Consider the following 14662-nt stretch of genomic DNA (forward strand, 5'->3'; position numbering starts at 1 on the left):
AGGCCAGCATCGGGGTACCGTGCACAGCCGGACTTTGCAACAAAATAACCAACCTACAAAAAAGTGAAAAGCAAAGAAGAGATCAGTTGGGATGGGGCAGGCTTTTGCATTTCCAACTTAGTGTTACAACTTTGGCAACAGTGACCGGGCCCCGCCTTCTCTTGTCTAGAGCGCTCCAGCTCGAGGGGATTCCAAGACTGTTTAGGCCTGGAGCAGCGAAGCTTCCATTCGCAGGGAGGTTCTCCCCGCACCCGGGGTTCCTCAGGCCGATGACATCATTCCGATCCCAGGAGCGCTGCGATTTTTCAATTTGGAATTCCGGCTCCTTCGAACTCTAGCTCCTTGAGGAGACCGCGATGCCACGACGGGCTCACAAGCAAGGGCCCTTCTGGAGTCGTCTGGTTTTAGTAAGGAGGTTCTTGAATGGCCCAGTGCACTTCACTCTCTCGCATCTACGAACTACACATACACAGGGACGCGTGGCCACCCACGCACGTCGCTGAGCCAACATCCTTAGCTCCACAACAGGAGACTAAGGAGGAGCAGAGGATCCCAGCAATCAGCAGGGCGCCCCGGAAAAGGCAAAGGGGGGTCGGAAAGGCAGGGGCTACATGGACGTAGTGCGCCTGCGCATTCCCCCGGCCGCGCCTCCCGAGAGGCGGGTTAGTCACGCCGGGCACCCAATCCGAAGGCCGAAGGGAGCGCGCCCGCGGCCTCGCCCTCTCTGGTCCCACCTCCGCGTGCCCTACATGCCCTCCCGCGCGCCTGCGCAGAAGCGGGCCGCAGGGGCGAGGGCGCGAGAGAAGGGCGGGCGTACGTCCTTGCGTGCGTCTCAGGCAGCGCGCACGCCGGCGTGAGAGGGCACGGGGAAAAAGGTGGCTCTGGCCGGGGCGGCTCGGTTTCCTGGGGTTATGTAGCAGGTCTCGTCGGCTCGCAAGACCTCCTTCGCCGCCCTCGCCCGGGTCCTAGCGCGGAGTTTGTGCTCCGGGCGGAGGCCGTGTCCAAGCTCGCCGCGCTCCCTCGACGTAGAGCTCGCTCGCTCGCCCGTGGGAGCGTCCCGGCCGAGCCGCGCTGAGGGGGGAGGGGAGGCCATTTTGTCCCGACCGACTCCCCGGAACCGGGCGGAGCGGCTGGGAGAGGCTGCGGAGCCGCGGGCGCCGCCCCTCGGAGGCACGGGCGCCGCCACCGTCGGGGCTTCCTCGACGAGGCCGTTCGGAAGGTCTCCCTCTCCGTCTCGAGAGCTGCTTTCTCCCTGGCATACGCTTCCCCGCTGCTGCGGCCCCAGAACGCCCGGGTGAGGAGTTGGTCGTAGTGAGCAGCACCGATCCCTTGGGACTACCGGCGGCGAGCGCCCGAGCCGCTCCTCCCAATGGCGAAGAAGACGTACGACCTGCTTTTCAAGCTGCTCCTGATCGGGGACTCGGGAGTGGGCAAGACCTGCGTCCTTTTTCGTTTTTCGGATGATGCCTTCAATACCACCTTTATTTCCACCATAGGTAAGACCTGTGGGAGGACGGTGTGGGGGCTCTGTAGCCGCGAGCCGTTTTCTTTTACGCCAGACGTCTTGCTTCCCGGAATTTACGCCTTTGTTCCAGTGATTCCGATTCCAGACGACAGACCTAAGTTACTGTTGGAATCGGAATAGCGCTTACTGGGGCGGGGTCTTCCCATGCTTTCCATCCGGTCTTTGCTTTCAAGTCTCCTTCTCTGTTCGTTGCCTGCTGGCACAAGAATATGCGGCAGCATTTAGCAGCGTTCCAGAATCCTGTTTCTTTAAGTGACTTGACTGGCCTTTCCATAATCGGGTGAAGTTGCTTGATGTGATATTTGTAATAGGCATATTTTAGTGGTTGAGATTGAAGCATTGCTGGCTACGTGGTAAATGCCCGAATTTGTATTTGCTGTCACAGAGTATATTCCATCTGGCTGTAACTTGGAGTAAACTTGAGAGTTGCAGAATCATTAAGGAAAATGAGAGGGGCGGTGAGGGGGGAGTGAGTTGGCTGTCTTGACTAAACCATTGATGTGTCAAACAATCGGAGGCTCTTCGTGCTTGGGGTGGGAATCTGGCATGATTGGCTCACAGTGGTTTTTCAGAACCTCAACAGAAGCAGTAGTGGGAGGAAGATGGTCGGTTCCTTCTGTCTTCAACCCGATGGAATCAAGTCAAGTTCTCGTGTTTTACTTGACGCTAGAATTTACAGGAAAATGTTTCGCCGGTCTTAGCCCTACGGACTTCTAATGTACCTTTACCTCATATTTCAGAATTAGTTGGTATGGAAGTAAAAGCTGGGGCGCGGGGGTTGACCTTTTAAATGAGTTTCCTGTTTCGGAAATGAAAAGGGAAGGTTCCAAGAAAGTCGTTTTGACTCTGGCACCAATACTAATTTTGTCAAAATAACTGTACATGAAGCATCTCCCCCACCTCCGCCCCCCATTTTTTAAAGTATACTGTGTCTATCATTTTTGGACCTCAGCTTCAGAATTAGGGCAGTGCAGGAAACCTTGTGATAAATGTAACTGATTTTATGATGAGATTAAAGAAGCAGCAGTTTTCAGCTCTTAAGAATTGTGAAACTCAAATTGATTCCAACCAATTTATAGGATTACTGAAATCGGCTTGGATTTCCTTAGGACAGGTATTTATCAATAACTTAAACTCATTCATATAAAACAAGTTTTTTTTTTTTTTTTTTTTTGATTTTTCGAGACAAGGTTTCTCCGTAGCTTTTGGTTCCTGTCCTGGAACTAGCTCTTGTAGACCAGGCTGGCTTCGAACTCACAGAAATCCGCCTGCCTCTGCCTCCCAAGTGCTGGGATTAAAGTCGTGCGCCACCACCGCCCGGCAACAAGTTTTATTGAAATTAGAGTGAATAAGTTTTTATTTAAAATAAGTTGCTTTACCTTACTGGTGGGAGGGATTGTCAAAATTTCATGAAGCTTAAACTTGCCCTCTGCTTTGTGGGTTAGCACTTACAGAACCGAGTTTGCTTTGAGGTGTAGCTGGGTGAGTCAGGTGGTTAGATCAGCAAATATTTATTGAGCACCTAATGCTAGGCACTGTTAAAGGTGTTGGGAATAAGTGATGGATACAACCCCTTGACCACTCTGATGACAGGCACAGTGGTGTGTAAAGCACTATAGTGAGCAGAGGGAGGAAAGGGTCTAGTCTAAATTGTGGGAACTCTGAGTAGCTTTGCATGGACAGTTTCAGATGAAGCCTGAAAGACAAGTATAAATTGGATCAGCCGGGAGACAGCCTTTCTGAAAGAGAATTTAATGTATGGTGAGGTTTTTGTTTTTGTGAGACAGGGTTTCTCTGTAGTTTTGGAGTCTGGCTTAGAACTTGCTCTGTAGACCAGGCTGGCCTCCAACTCAACAGAGATCTGCCTGCCTCTGCATCCCGAGTGCTGGGATTAAAGGTGTCTCCCACCACAGCCCAGCATATGATCAGTTTTTTTAAAACCTGCCATCCAGAAGGGTGAGGTGGGAAGTAGGAAGCAAAGTTTTTTACTGAAAGTTGATCACTCAGCTCCCAAGCTGCCTGTTCCCAGGTACTGGGGATTGAAGTCTCATGCTTGGTAGGCAGACTGCTGAGCTACATCTCCAGTCCAGATTCCATACATAGTCTTATTTGTTGTCCTTCCACTTGGGAAAATGGGTTGTTTCACTTGTTGTCTGTCGTGTTGGAATCCTGAGTCCACAGGTTACTAACTGCAACTTTGGCTACAATGTCTTAAAATAGTATTAAACAGTGTAACAGTATCTACTGTGTGTGGTGCTTGTGAGGGTTTTATAGGTCGTTGAGAGCAAAGCACTTAGCAATGGTGCCAGGTACTTTGTAGGAGCACGTGCAGATTTGTGTAGAATTTATGGCCTTTGTGCTACTGGTGTGTGACAGAATATGTTGCTTTATGGATTGAATGTGTCCTGTACAGAGTGGCCACTTAAATATTTGCTGGTGCTCTGCTAAATAATTTGACTGTAACCTCTGACATTTACTCATTTTGATATGAAAACATTTGATGTTTTGGTATGAGATGTTGAATAAAGTAGCTGAGAAAATCAACACAATTCTGACAGTTCTGAGTCCAGCTCAAACACATTCATACATTAGCTCTGTGCAGAAATTTGAATTTTTCTACTGTCTTAAAAGAGTGCTGTCTGAAAGAATTGTGAGCTACCCGTGTAATTAAACTTTGGTAGTCACAAAGGAAAAATTTAATAGTATTCTTTACCTCATCAAAGATGTATTTTTATGCAGCCTGCTTCAAACAGGTATTTTTTTTTTTTTTTTTTTTTTTTTGGTTTTTCGAGACAGGGTTTCTCTGTGGCTTTGGAGCCTGTCCTGGAACTCGCTCTGTAGACCAGGCTGGTCTCGAACTCACAGAGATCCGCCTGCCTCTGCCTCCCGAGTGCTGGGATTAAAGGCGTGCGCCACCATCGCCCGGCTTCAAACAGGTATTTTACATTGTTTTCCTCTAGTGTGAGAGCTGTATGGGCCACTCATCTCAATTTATATTAGACATATTTCAATTGTCTGGTTGTCAGATGTGGCTACTCTATTGACAGTATATGTCTAAACAACAGAAATGTAGCCAAATGATGTACAGATAGCTAGAGATACTTTGTTTGCCACTTTTAGGACATTTAAAATATTAAGTATTAGCAGTGGGCCAGAGTCCCATCTCCTCTTCTAGATGGGCATTCCACTACTGAGATACACAACGAGCCTCAACACTTGCAATTAAGAAGAAGTAGTCACCTTACAAGTGTTCTGGAGGACCAGGAGACAGGTAATGCCGCCCCTTATATTTCAGGCAGGGTCATTTTAGCTTCATACTGACTCTGAAGGAAGACTCTTTATAGATTAGTGGTTGTTAGAGTGTTCAGGGCTACTGGCCTTGCATTTCTGTAGACTTTAGCTCTTTCACATTCATATTAGAAATTATGTGAGTTTTTATGATTAGATTTATTGAATACTGTTGCAAAAACAAATTACTGGTATGTTTCACATTTAACCAAAGTGAATCTAAAGTCACAGCTGGGTGTGGTGGCTCATGCCTCTAATTTCAAAACTTGAGTGGCTGAGGCAGGAGAATCACAGGTTCAAATAGTAAGACCATTCACAATCAATACCAAAAAAGTGAATTTTAAGATCATTTGAAAAATAAGTTACGTAGACGCAGGGATCTATGCTCTTTTGCCTGTTAGTGCTAAGCACCTGAGAGAGGTGGTCAATGAATAAATGAACACAGGGGAAGGGAAATGAGGTAATACAGTGGGATCCTCTTTATATGGAACATTCTTTATTTGCTTTCTATTACAAAATAAATTGGGGTCATATTTTAGTTAATAAATATTAGCTGTTTAGATAATTGAGTAATGTGTGTATGCGTGTTTGTGTGGTCATGTGGTTAAGATGGAGGCCAGAGGATGAGGTCAGGTGCGAGCTTCTGTTGTTATCGCTGCACTTTTTGAGATGGGTTCTCTGACTGAACCCATTTTGCCAGTTGGTCAGAATGGCTGGCCAGCAAACCCCAAAGATCCTTCTGTCTTAGTTTCCCCAGTGCTGGGATTCCCCTGTGCCATGCTGACTTTTTACTTGGACACTGGGAATGTGCACGAAGGTCTTTCTGCTTGTGCATCAAACATTTTAGAGCAAAACTGGTCTTAGAAATTCAGTGATTGTTTGGAAATTAAGAAAGTTATTGGTTCTGGATGTACAAATTTCAGAAGTTGATTTGACCATAATTTTGGCAGTATGAGCTCTGGAAAGTATTACTCTATGATAGTATAGTTGCATGCACACAGTCCTTTGCTTTGTTTTGTTATTGTTTTTTGTTTGATTTGGTTTGGTTTTCAACATAGGGTCTCTCTGTAGACAACTGTATATTCCTGGCTGTCCTGGAACTCACTCTGTAGATCATGAAGGCTTGGAGCTCAGAGATCTGCCTTCTTCTGCCTCCCAAGTATTGGGATTAAAGGCTTGTGATACCATTGCCAGGCAAAGCACACATTCTTTTAATTTTTATTTTTTTGAGACAGGGTTTTTCTGTGTAACAGTCCTAGCTGTCCTAGAACTCATTTTGTAAACTAGGCTGGCCTTGAACTCATAGAGATTCACATGCCTCTGCTTCCTGAGTGCTGGAGTTAAAGGCATGTGGCACCACTGTCTAGCAAAGTACACAATTAAGAATAATGGGTTGTTCCTACCTCATGTGCTATCGCTTGGTCCTTAATCCTCCCCCCATACAACATATTTTTTCTTCCTCTAAGGACAGTATCTTCACTGAATATAATGTAATCCCAGCCCTCACGTAAGAACTTGAAATTGATAAAGACTTGCCTCTGAGAGGTGTAGTGCCTTTATTAACTGAATGCATTACCTATTCTTTGGAAGAGTAAATTGATTCCACTAACCTGAATAAAGACTTGTTGATTGGGCCAGCAAGAGGGCTTAGCAGGGTACTTGAACCAAGCCTAGTGAACTGGGTTTGATCCCTGGAACCCACTTGGTAGGAGAGATCAGATCTCCAAGTCTTTCTCTGACCTCTGCATGTATGCTGTGACACTTCAGTGTGCTCATGAATACACACACAGTCAAATCAGTAAATATAAATTATTACCCCTTAAGAATCAGCTGATTTAACTGGATGTGGTGGTGTATGCCTGTAATCCCTGTACTCAAAAGGCAGAGATTTAAGTAAGTTTGAGACAATCCTGATCTACATGAATAATTCCAGGCTGACCAGAGATAAGCTGAACTTGTTGGCACAATTCTGTAATGCCATCCATCGCTCAGGACAGAGGCAAGAGAATTACTGCAAATTGAAGCAGGTTTGGTTTATGTAACATGTTCTAGGCTAACCCATACTACAAAGTAAGATACTGGCTTCCCATACAAAAGGAAAAGAGCAGAAGAGTTGATGAAACTCAACTGACTCCATTTTACATAGTGCTGCTTTTTAGAGAAATGAGCCAAACCTTTGTCTTATAAAGCATGTGAGAGCTATGCAGTGATGATACTCAGGCTCATGCTGCAGGAATGCCAGAATGCCTAAGGGATTTTTCTCATTGAAGCATGTGCTCTTAGGATAGATTGAAACTATGTAAACTTGACCCGCTCCCCAAAAAAATGTACAAATGGCTTACAAGCAAATGAAAATATGTTCACCGTCATTAATATTTAAAGAAATACAAGTCAAAGCTACAGTGAGAAGTTATTTTACAGTCATTAGAATGACTGTTCTCTATTAGACCATGGTTGCACAGGCTATGTGGGCTGCAGCAGGAGGATTTCAGGTCCAAGGCCTGTTTAGTCTACAGAGCAAGACCATCCTGAGCAAGTTAGTGAGAACTTGTTCAAAAGGAACAAAAGGAGGGCTGGGGATGTAGGGTGCTTAGCTTGTTTGAGGTTCACGTGGGGGTATGTGCGAGACTAAATGATTCCCTACAGTACCCCATAGAAACAAACAGACAAAAAAGTAAGTGTTGAAGATGTGGAGCATTTGGAGCTCTGTGATGTTGTTGGGACTTCAGATAGTTGGCCACTTTCAGACACAGCATAGGAGTTTTTCTAAAATTGAATATGTGAGCCTGGTGTTACTGCTGTGTGTTCAGGGTCAGGCTTGGCTACATGGTAAGTTTAGTGCTAACCTGGGCTACAGCGATAATCTGCTTGAAAAAAAAACAGCAAAAAAAAAAAGACGTGGGTACATGGCTCAGTTGGTAGACTGCTCCTCAAGCACATAGGAAGCCCTCGTTTAATCTTCAGCACCTCATAAACTGAGTGTGGTGATGCACCTGTAGTCCTGGTGCTTAAAAGGAAGAGGCAAAGGGATCAGAAGTTCAAGGACATCCCTGGCTAAATAGGGAATTTGAGTCTAGCCTGGCTACAAAACTTGCTTTTATTTTTAAAGGGCAACAAGAAGAATATCTAGTAAATCCGCTTCCAAGTTATAACCAAGACAGTTAAAAGCAATTTTAAAAAACTGTGCTAGAGCCAGGCGGTAGTGGCACATGCCTTTAATCCCAGCACTCGGGAGGCAGAGGCCAACCTGGTCTACAAAGCAAGTTCCAGGACAGACTCGGAAGCTACAGAGAAACTCTGTCTCAGAAAAACAAAAAAATTGTCCTAGAACTCTGACCCCCCCCCCCCCCCCCCCCGCACCTTGTGCATGCCAGGTAAGACCTATTCAAAGAGTTTGAAGTAGGGACTCACAGATGGTTGTATGCCAGTGTTCATAGGAGCATTATTTATAGTAGCCAAAAAGTATAAATAACTTAGAGCCTATTGATGGATGAATGATTAATGAATAAAATATGTTTTTATGCCATGGATTATTCATCCTTGAAAAAGAATGAAATTCTGCTAAGTGCTATAACATAGATGGGCCTCAAACACATAAAAATAGCCACTGTGGTGGTTCACACCTTTAATTACAGCACTTCAGAGGCAGAGGCAGGTAGATCTCTGTGAGTTTAAGGCAAGCCTGGCCTACATAGTGAGTTCCAGGACAGCCAGGGCTATGGCTCAAAAACAAAACAACAAAGTAAGTCAGATGTAAGAGGATGTTTGGTACTTAGAGCAGACAGACTTATAGAGAAAAGGGAATAGTGATTACCAAGATGTCAGTGGCAGACATATGTGCAAAGTTAATGGTTAATGGGCATAGAATTTTTCATTTGAGATGTTGAGTAAGTGTTAGAAGTAATGGGGCACTGTTGATCCCCTAGTTTTACCCACCCTTTTGGCTGAGATTGCAATATCAAGCCCAACCTAAGTTTAGTTTTTAAAAGTGGCTAAAATGGTAAATTTTGTGACATGTGACACCCACTACCAAATAACCTACAAGACTGTTGAAACATTTGACCTTGTGCTCTAAAAGAGCATTTGATCATAGAAAGTCCCTTCTGTTCCAGATGACAGCTAATGCTGACAGTGACTGGTAAGGAAAGAGGAACCTTCAGTAAAAGGGTTTCACTTAGAGTCCAGCACTGTTCTTTTTCAGGGCTCTGTTCATGGCTATGCTTCTCATTCTGAGAATTTAATTGTTATATTATACACCCCCCCAAAATATTGGTGGGGTACAATAGTTCTACTCACATTAGTTTTAATTTGAAGAGTGGGGTTACTTGGGAGGGGCAATGTTTTGACTTGAGTTATTTATTTGTCCTTTTCGTGATAGAGTTGTCCAGAGCTTCATAGAACAGAGGTGGTAACATTAGAGCTGTTCTTTTCAAGGATTATAGGGTATAACGCTGTGACAAGTATTGGAACGAAACTACTGGTACTTTCTTGTGTCTCAGAAGAGGAAAAAAATGGGAGGAAAAATACTGGCATCTGTTTCAACTTGAAACAGTACAAGGTTGCCCAGGTAGTGCTTTGGTAGAGGCTGCTGAGTCTTGATTTACAAATGAGATTGTTTATTGAGTACAACATACACATTTTATTATTAGCTGTAGATGTACATGAGGAAACTTCTTATGAAGATGGTTAAGTCATAAAGGAGGAGTTTAAAAGAGTGAGAAAGTATACTGAGGTTGGGGCAATATGTTTGAACCTTTACAACTGGTAAGAACAATACGGAGTTTTTCAAATACATCAATTTTGAAGCTGTACCTGTACTCCTGTAACCCCAGTACCAGGGAGGCAGAGGCAGAAGAAATGCTGGAAGTTTGAGGTCAGCCTGGTTTATGTAGTAAGTTTGAGGCCAGCCAGGACTACTGGGTAAGACCTTGTTTCAAAAACCAAAATAAATGAAACAAAATTTCTTAAGTTGGACTTGGTGAGGATAGGAATTTAAAAGGAGAATAAAGGTAAAGGAAAAAAAAAAAGGAGTGGAGCTGGAAATGTCTGTGCTCCTTTGGTAGATAGTAAGCTTGTCTAATATGCAGGAAACCCTCTGTTTGATTCAAAGAGCAACATAAAGGGCATGGTGGTGCACGTGTGTTTCAACACTTGGGAGGTGGAAGCAGGAGGGAGACCTGTTGAAAATGAAAATAAAACTTACAGAAATTAAGAATGAGAAAAGGTTTTTTTTTTAAGATATTGTCATGTAATTTGGGTTGCAAGCATGAATAACTGGTGTTAGTGATGGAGATATGTGTTTCCAGTATGATGCAGAAACAGCACCCAAGGTTACAAAACATTAGAAGATAGAAAAGGTACAATGTATCATATTCAGAACAGAAGATACTGTTGATTTGTTTCTTTCATATCAGTAGCCAGAGGCTGTTTGCTCCGAACAGAAATTATCACACAGAAATCTGTATTAATTGCAACATTGGCCAATAGCTGAAGCATATTTTTAGCTAGCTCTTATATCATAAACTAACCCATCTTTATTAATCTGTGTATTGCCACATGGCTGTGACTTACCAGGTAAAGTTCTGTTCCCAACATCTGTCTCTGGAGGGGTTACATGGCTCCTCCTTGACCCTGTCTACTCTGTTCTCCTCTATCTGCTTGGAACTCCCTCCTTGCCCTCTTTTGGTAAGCTACTGCCTGAAACAGCTTTATTCATTAACCAATAGAAGCAACACATAGACAGAAGGACTTCCCACACCATTTCCCCTTTTCTGTTTAAAGAAAAAAGTAGGTTTTAACTTTAACATAGTAAAATTACATATAACAAAACAGGTATCAAGCAAGAATTACAGTTATAATATTTATATCTACTTCATCTTTTATCATAACTAAGGAAAACTATAACTATCCTTCAGCTCCATCAAAGACTCCAGAAGGATATAATATTACCTATGTAAACAGGAAGTGCATTGTAAGCACCTTCCAAAACTCTAGAATTGACAGAGATATCTCACTGCCTGGACAGTCACCCAAAGTTCTTCTGTAATGTTATGGGTACCCATCTTTAGCCTACTGGCCCATAGTATCCAGCAGACTTTTCCATGAAGCAGGAAATTTCAAAGACAGTTCCACCTATATTGCCAGTTTGTCAGTCACTTTCTTCTGTGTCCTGCAGAATGTCTGGCAGACTCTTTCATGGAGCAGGAACCCCAAAGGACTGTCTCACCTTCTTTAGGCAGCTTCAACAGTCATTTTTCTGTGGGTCCTGCAAGTCTAGTCAGGCAGTTCAGGCAAGAGCAGTTTCTTGCCCAAATGACTAACAAACTCCATGAGGAGCCTCTTTGATGTCCATCATTCTCTTGAAGTAGATTGGTGCTGCCATGAACAGATGTTTCTCACTGTCATGAAAGGTCCCAAGTTCTTAAAACATTTTAAATGCCATATTCTGTAGGTCTTTGAAAGTGTTGAAGAGTATTTAACTGAAATATATCTCTGTACATTTAGAAAACCTAACTGACATGACTACAAACTATTTATAGATGACTCTCTATTCACCTATATTTCTTAATTATACTTTACATTTTAAAATGAGCTGCACAAACCTAGTACCTTAATCAAGAGCAGAAATATACATATAACAAAATTGACCTTAAATTTGTATCAATAAACCAAGATCCATACCAATGCAAAGTACTCATCTCTATAGCATACCCCCTTTAAATGTAAAGAAACATTTATAAACAATATTTAGGAATTTGGGCATAGTTCTCTTCAAACTGCTTCCTGCTGGTTTTTGGGTGAAGTAATTCTAGGGGTTTATGGAGACCTTTTGGGTGATCTTGGTCCATTGAACCACATTAGTCTGGAAGGAATCCACAGGTTCTCGTCCTCTGTGGAAACAAAAGTAAAACCTCCTTTCCAAAGCAACATATCCTTAGACCCAAATTTTGAAGTCAAGATACCTTTAAAACATATCTGTTGGTTTAGCTTAGCAGTCCCCAGAATCAGATATCTCTCTGTAGTCAAAAATTTAAAAAAAAAACACAATAATATACATAATCCAGACTCTGTGTATATTCCATTTTTATGTGGCTTATTTTCTTTATTCCTGTGTTATCTCTTTTTTTAATTCTACTGAGTTGCTATCTGTATGTCATGGTGTAGGACCATCTACTGGAACATCCCTGAAGAAAACAGTCTTCTTCTCCCAGCAACTATCAACTGCCAATAGGTTCTCAGTGCCTACCTACCCCCGACTCACCCTCTTCATGCTGGGATTTTTATCTGACTTGAATTTGTACAAGTTTTCAGTTTTGTACATGTAGTACCAGCATGTGTGCAGTTGTGCTGTCACATCCATCATGTCCGGCAAATGTTATTCTCTATAGAAATGTATTCCTGTTCCCTAAAATCTTTGCACCCTTCTTTGTCTTTCTCTTGTAAATTTTTAAAAAAAATTTCTATTTGGACAAACACAGGGTGTGTGCATGTGTGTGTGTGATGGCATGCGTGTGGAGGCCAGAGGACAACTTTGTGAAGCCAGTTTTCTCCTTCAACATTTAGGTGGGTTCCAGGGATTGAATTTAGGTTGTCAGGCTTGCCTAGCAAGCATATTTATCCACTGAGCCATCTTGCCCTCCCTCCTTTTTTTTTTTTTTCTGAGTTAAAAATTCTCTTTATTTGACTAATTACCCTTTTTTTTAAAAAAAAATATTTATTATATATACAGTGTTCTGCCTGTATGCCAGGAAGAAGGCATCAGATCTCATTATAGATAATTGTTTGTTTTTTTTTTTTTCCCGAGACAGGGTTTCTCTGTGGTTTTGGAGCCTGTCCTGGAACTAGCTCTTGTAGACCAGGCTAGTCTCGAACTCATTAAGATCCGCCTGTCTCTGCCTTCCAAGTGCTGGAATTAAAGGCGTGGGCCACCACCGCCCGGCTTCATTATAGATAATTGTGAGTCACCATGTGGTTGCTGGGATTGAACTCAGGACCTCTGGAAGAACAGCCAGTGCTCTTAACCTCTGAGCCTTCTTCCCAGCCCCCCCGACTTATTAATTGCCTTTTATCTGTTTCTACAGTCTCAGTAACCTTTGTGAGTTTCCTCACAGTCAAGCCAGCAGAGAGATAGTCTTTTGGCTCCTATTGCTTTCCTGGCTATCTCTAGTCTAGACCTTTTCTCCATTTTTGTCACAGGCTGGTTATTAATTAGACTGGTTGCATTACTATAGCCTGGGAGATTCCCTAGGCCTTCTCCTGTGAGTGACAGTCTTGTCTTTCTCCTGTGTGTGACAGTGTTTTTGCTGAATGGTCTAGCTTGAAGCCTGTCGTCCTCTAGTAGCTTCTTGCACAGAAAAACTGCATATAAAGAGAAGTTTGTGAGATATCTCATCATAGACAAGTTTTCTTTAAAGTGGTGCTGGGGTGAAACAGGGCCTCACATAATATGCTACAGGTTCTGCCTTGGAGACATGCCTCTAGTTCCATGACAGTGTTTTAATTCTTCTCTTTGATTCTCTTGAGTGTTTGATGGGAGTCTAGGTTTGTAAGTGGAGACTGCTCATTTGTTCCTGGCTGCTCAGACCCGAATAATCACACAGAAACTATATTTTAATTACAACACTGCTCAGCTTCTTATTAACTAACTCTTATATCTTAAATTAACCTGTTTCTTTCAATCTGTGTATTGCCTACCAGTATGGTTCTTGCATGTCCTTCTCCGTCAGCAGCTATATGGCGTTGCTTTAACTTTACCTACTCTCTCCCTATATCTCTGTTCAGATTTCCTGCCTGGCTTTGTTCTGCTAAGCCATTGGCCCAAATAGCTCTTTATTCATCAACCAATAAAAGCAACACAGAAGGACACTCCACATCATAGATTGAAAGCAGATTTCTTTTTTCTGGCTTTGGATGGTGCTGTTTTTTCAGCACCTTTCTGATTCCTTCTTTGTTAATGGCAGAGCTTGCTTTTTGAAAGTCTTGGGATTTAAAAATTCTTCAAGTTCCTAGTTAGAGGTTTAGTTCTAGCTTGGTGGGCACTCTTTTAAAGTCTGTTGTTCTGGACACATGGGTGTCTTTTCAGGTTCTTCACTGGAAATCTTGTTGCATTTTTTTTCTTCTCTTTATTTTCTGTTGTCTTTTTAACTGGATGTTGGACTATATGAATTGTCTTAGTTTTTATTTTCCAATATTATTGATTTGTTTTACCGCCTGTGGAGTTTCTTCAACCTTATCTTTTAGCCCTGCTTTTTTCTTTTTCCTCTATTTTTTTAAACCTCAGCCTCCAGATTATAGACTCGTGCCACTGTATTTAAACTTTTTCCTATTGAATAGATCTGGGTCTGGGTCTGTCCTTCTGTCTTGCTCACTTGATTTCTCTCTTTTTTCCCTCTGTAGCCCAGACTGGCCTGAACTATGAACCTCAAGGATGGTTTTGAACTCCTAACTTTGTTTCTGCCTCTTGGCTAGCATTACAGTCTTGCCCTATTATGTTCAGCTTATATTTCAACTTCAGTAACTCTTGTTTTGGCCTTTGTTTTTGTTTCCTTCCTTCTTTCTTTCCTTCCCTTCTTTCTTTAACAGGGTCTTACAAATTCTAGAATGGCCTTGAACTTGCTTGGGAGCTGGCCTTCAACTATTGTCCTTCCTCTGCCTCCCAGTAATGGGATCATATTGATGTCCCAAGTTGGTTTTGGTACTCACATTGTTGAAGCAGAGAAGTGATTGCCACAGATTGTTCTCTGACTTCACTCATGCACCCTGGATGGCAGGTGTGCATATGCACATAATGAGGTTTAAAAATTTAAGAAGAGTGTATTGTTTAAAAGGTAATTTGCAGCTGGTAGTGCT

At 42.8% G+C, this 14662-nt stretch overlaps 1 protein-coding gene across 1 annotated transcript in view; it reads left to right on the plus strand.

The window, feature by feature from the left end:
* The first annotated feature begins 846 nt into the window (after positions 1 to 846).
* LOC121439645 (ras-related protein Rab-10) overlaps positions 847 to 14662 on the plus strand; it is a 61186-nt gene continuing 47370 nt past the window's right edge. Inside the window, exon 1 of the mRNA XM_041640198.1 lies at positions 847 to 1496. Coding sequence (XP_041496132.1) covers positions 1370 to 1496 — 127 coding nt within the window. The 5' untranslated portion in view covers positions 847 to 1369. The remainder of the gene's footprint in view (positions 1497 to 14662) is intronic.

This window comes from Microtus oregoni, unplaced genomic scaffold, assembly GCF_018167655.1.
Source record: "Microtus oregoni isolate MIOR12 unplaced genomic scaffold, Mior012 000062F_ref0000492, whole genome shotgun sequence".
NCBI classification, from domain to species: Eukaryota; Metazoa; Chordata; class Mammalia; order Rodentia; family Cricetidae; genus Microtus; species Microtus oregoni.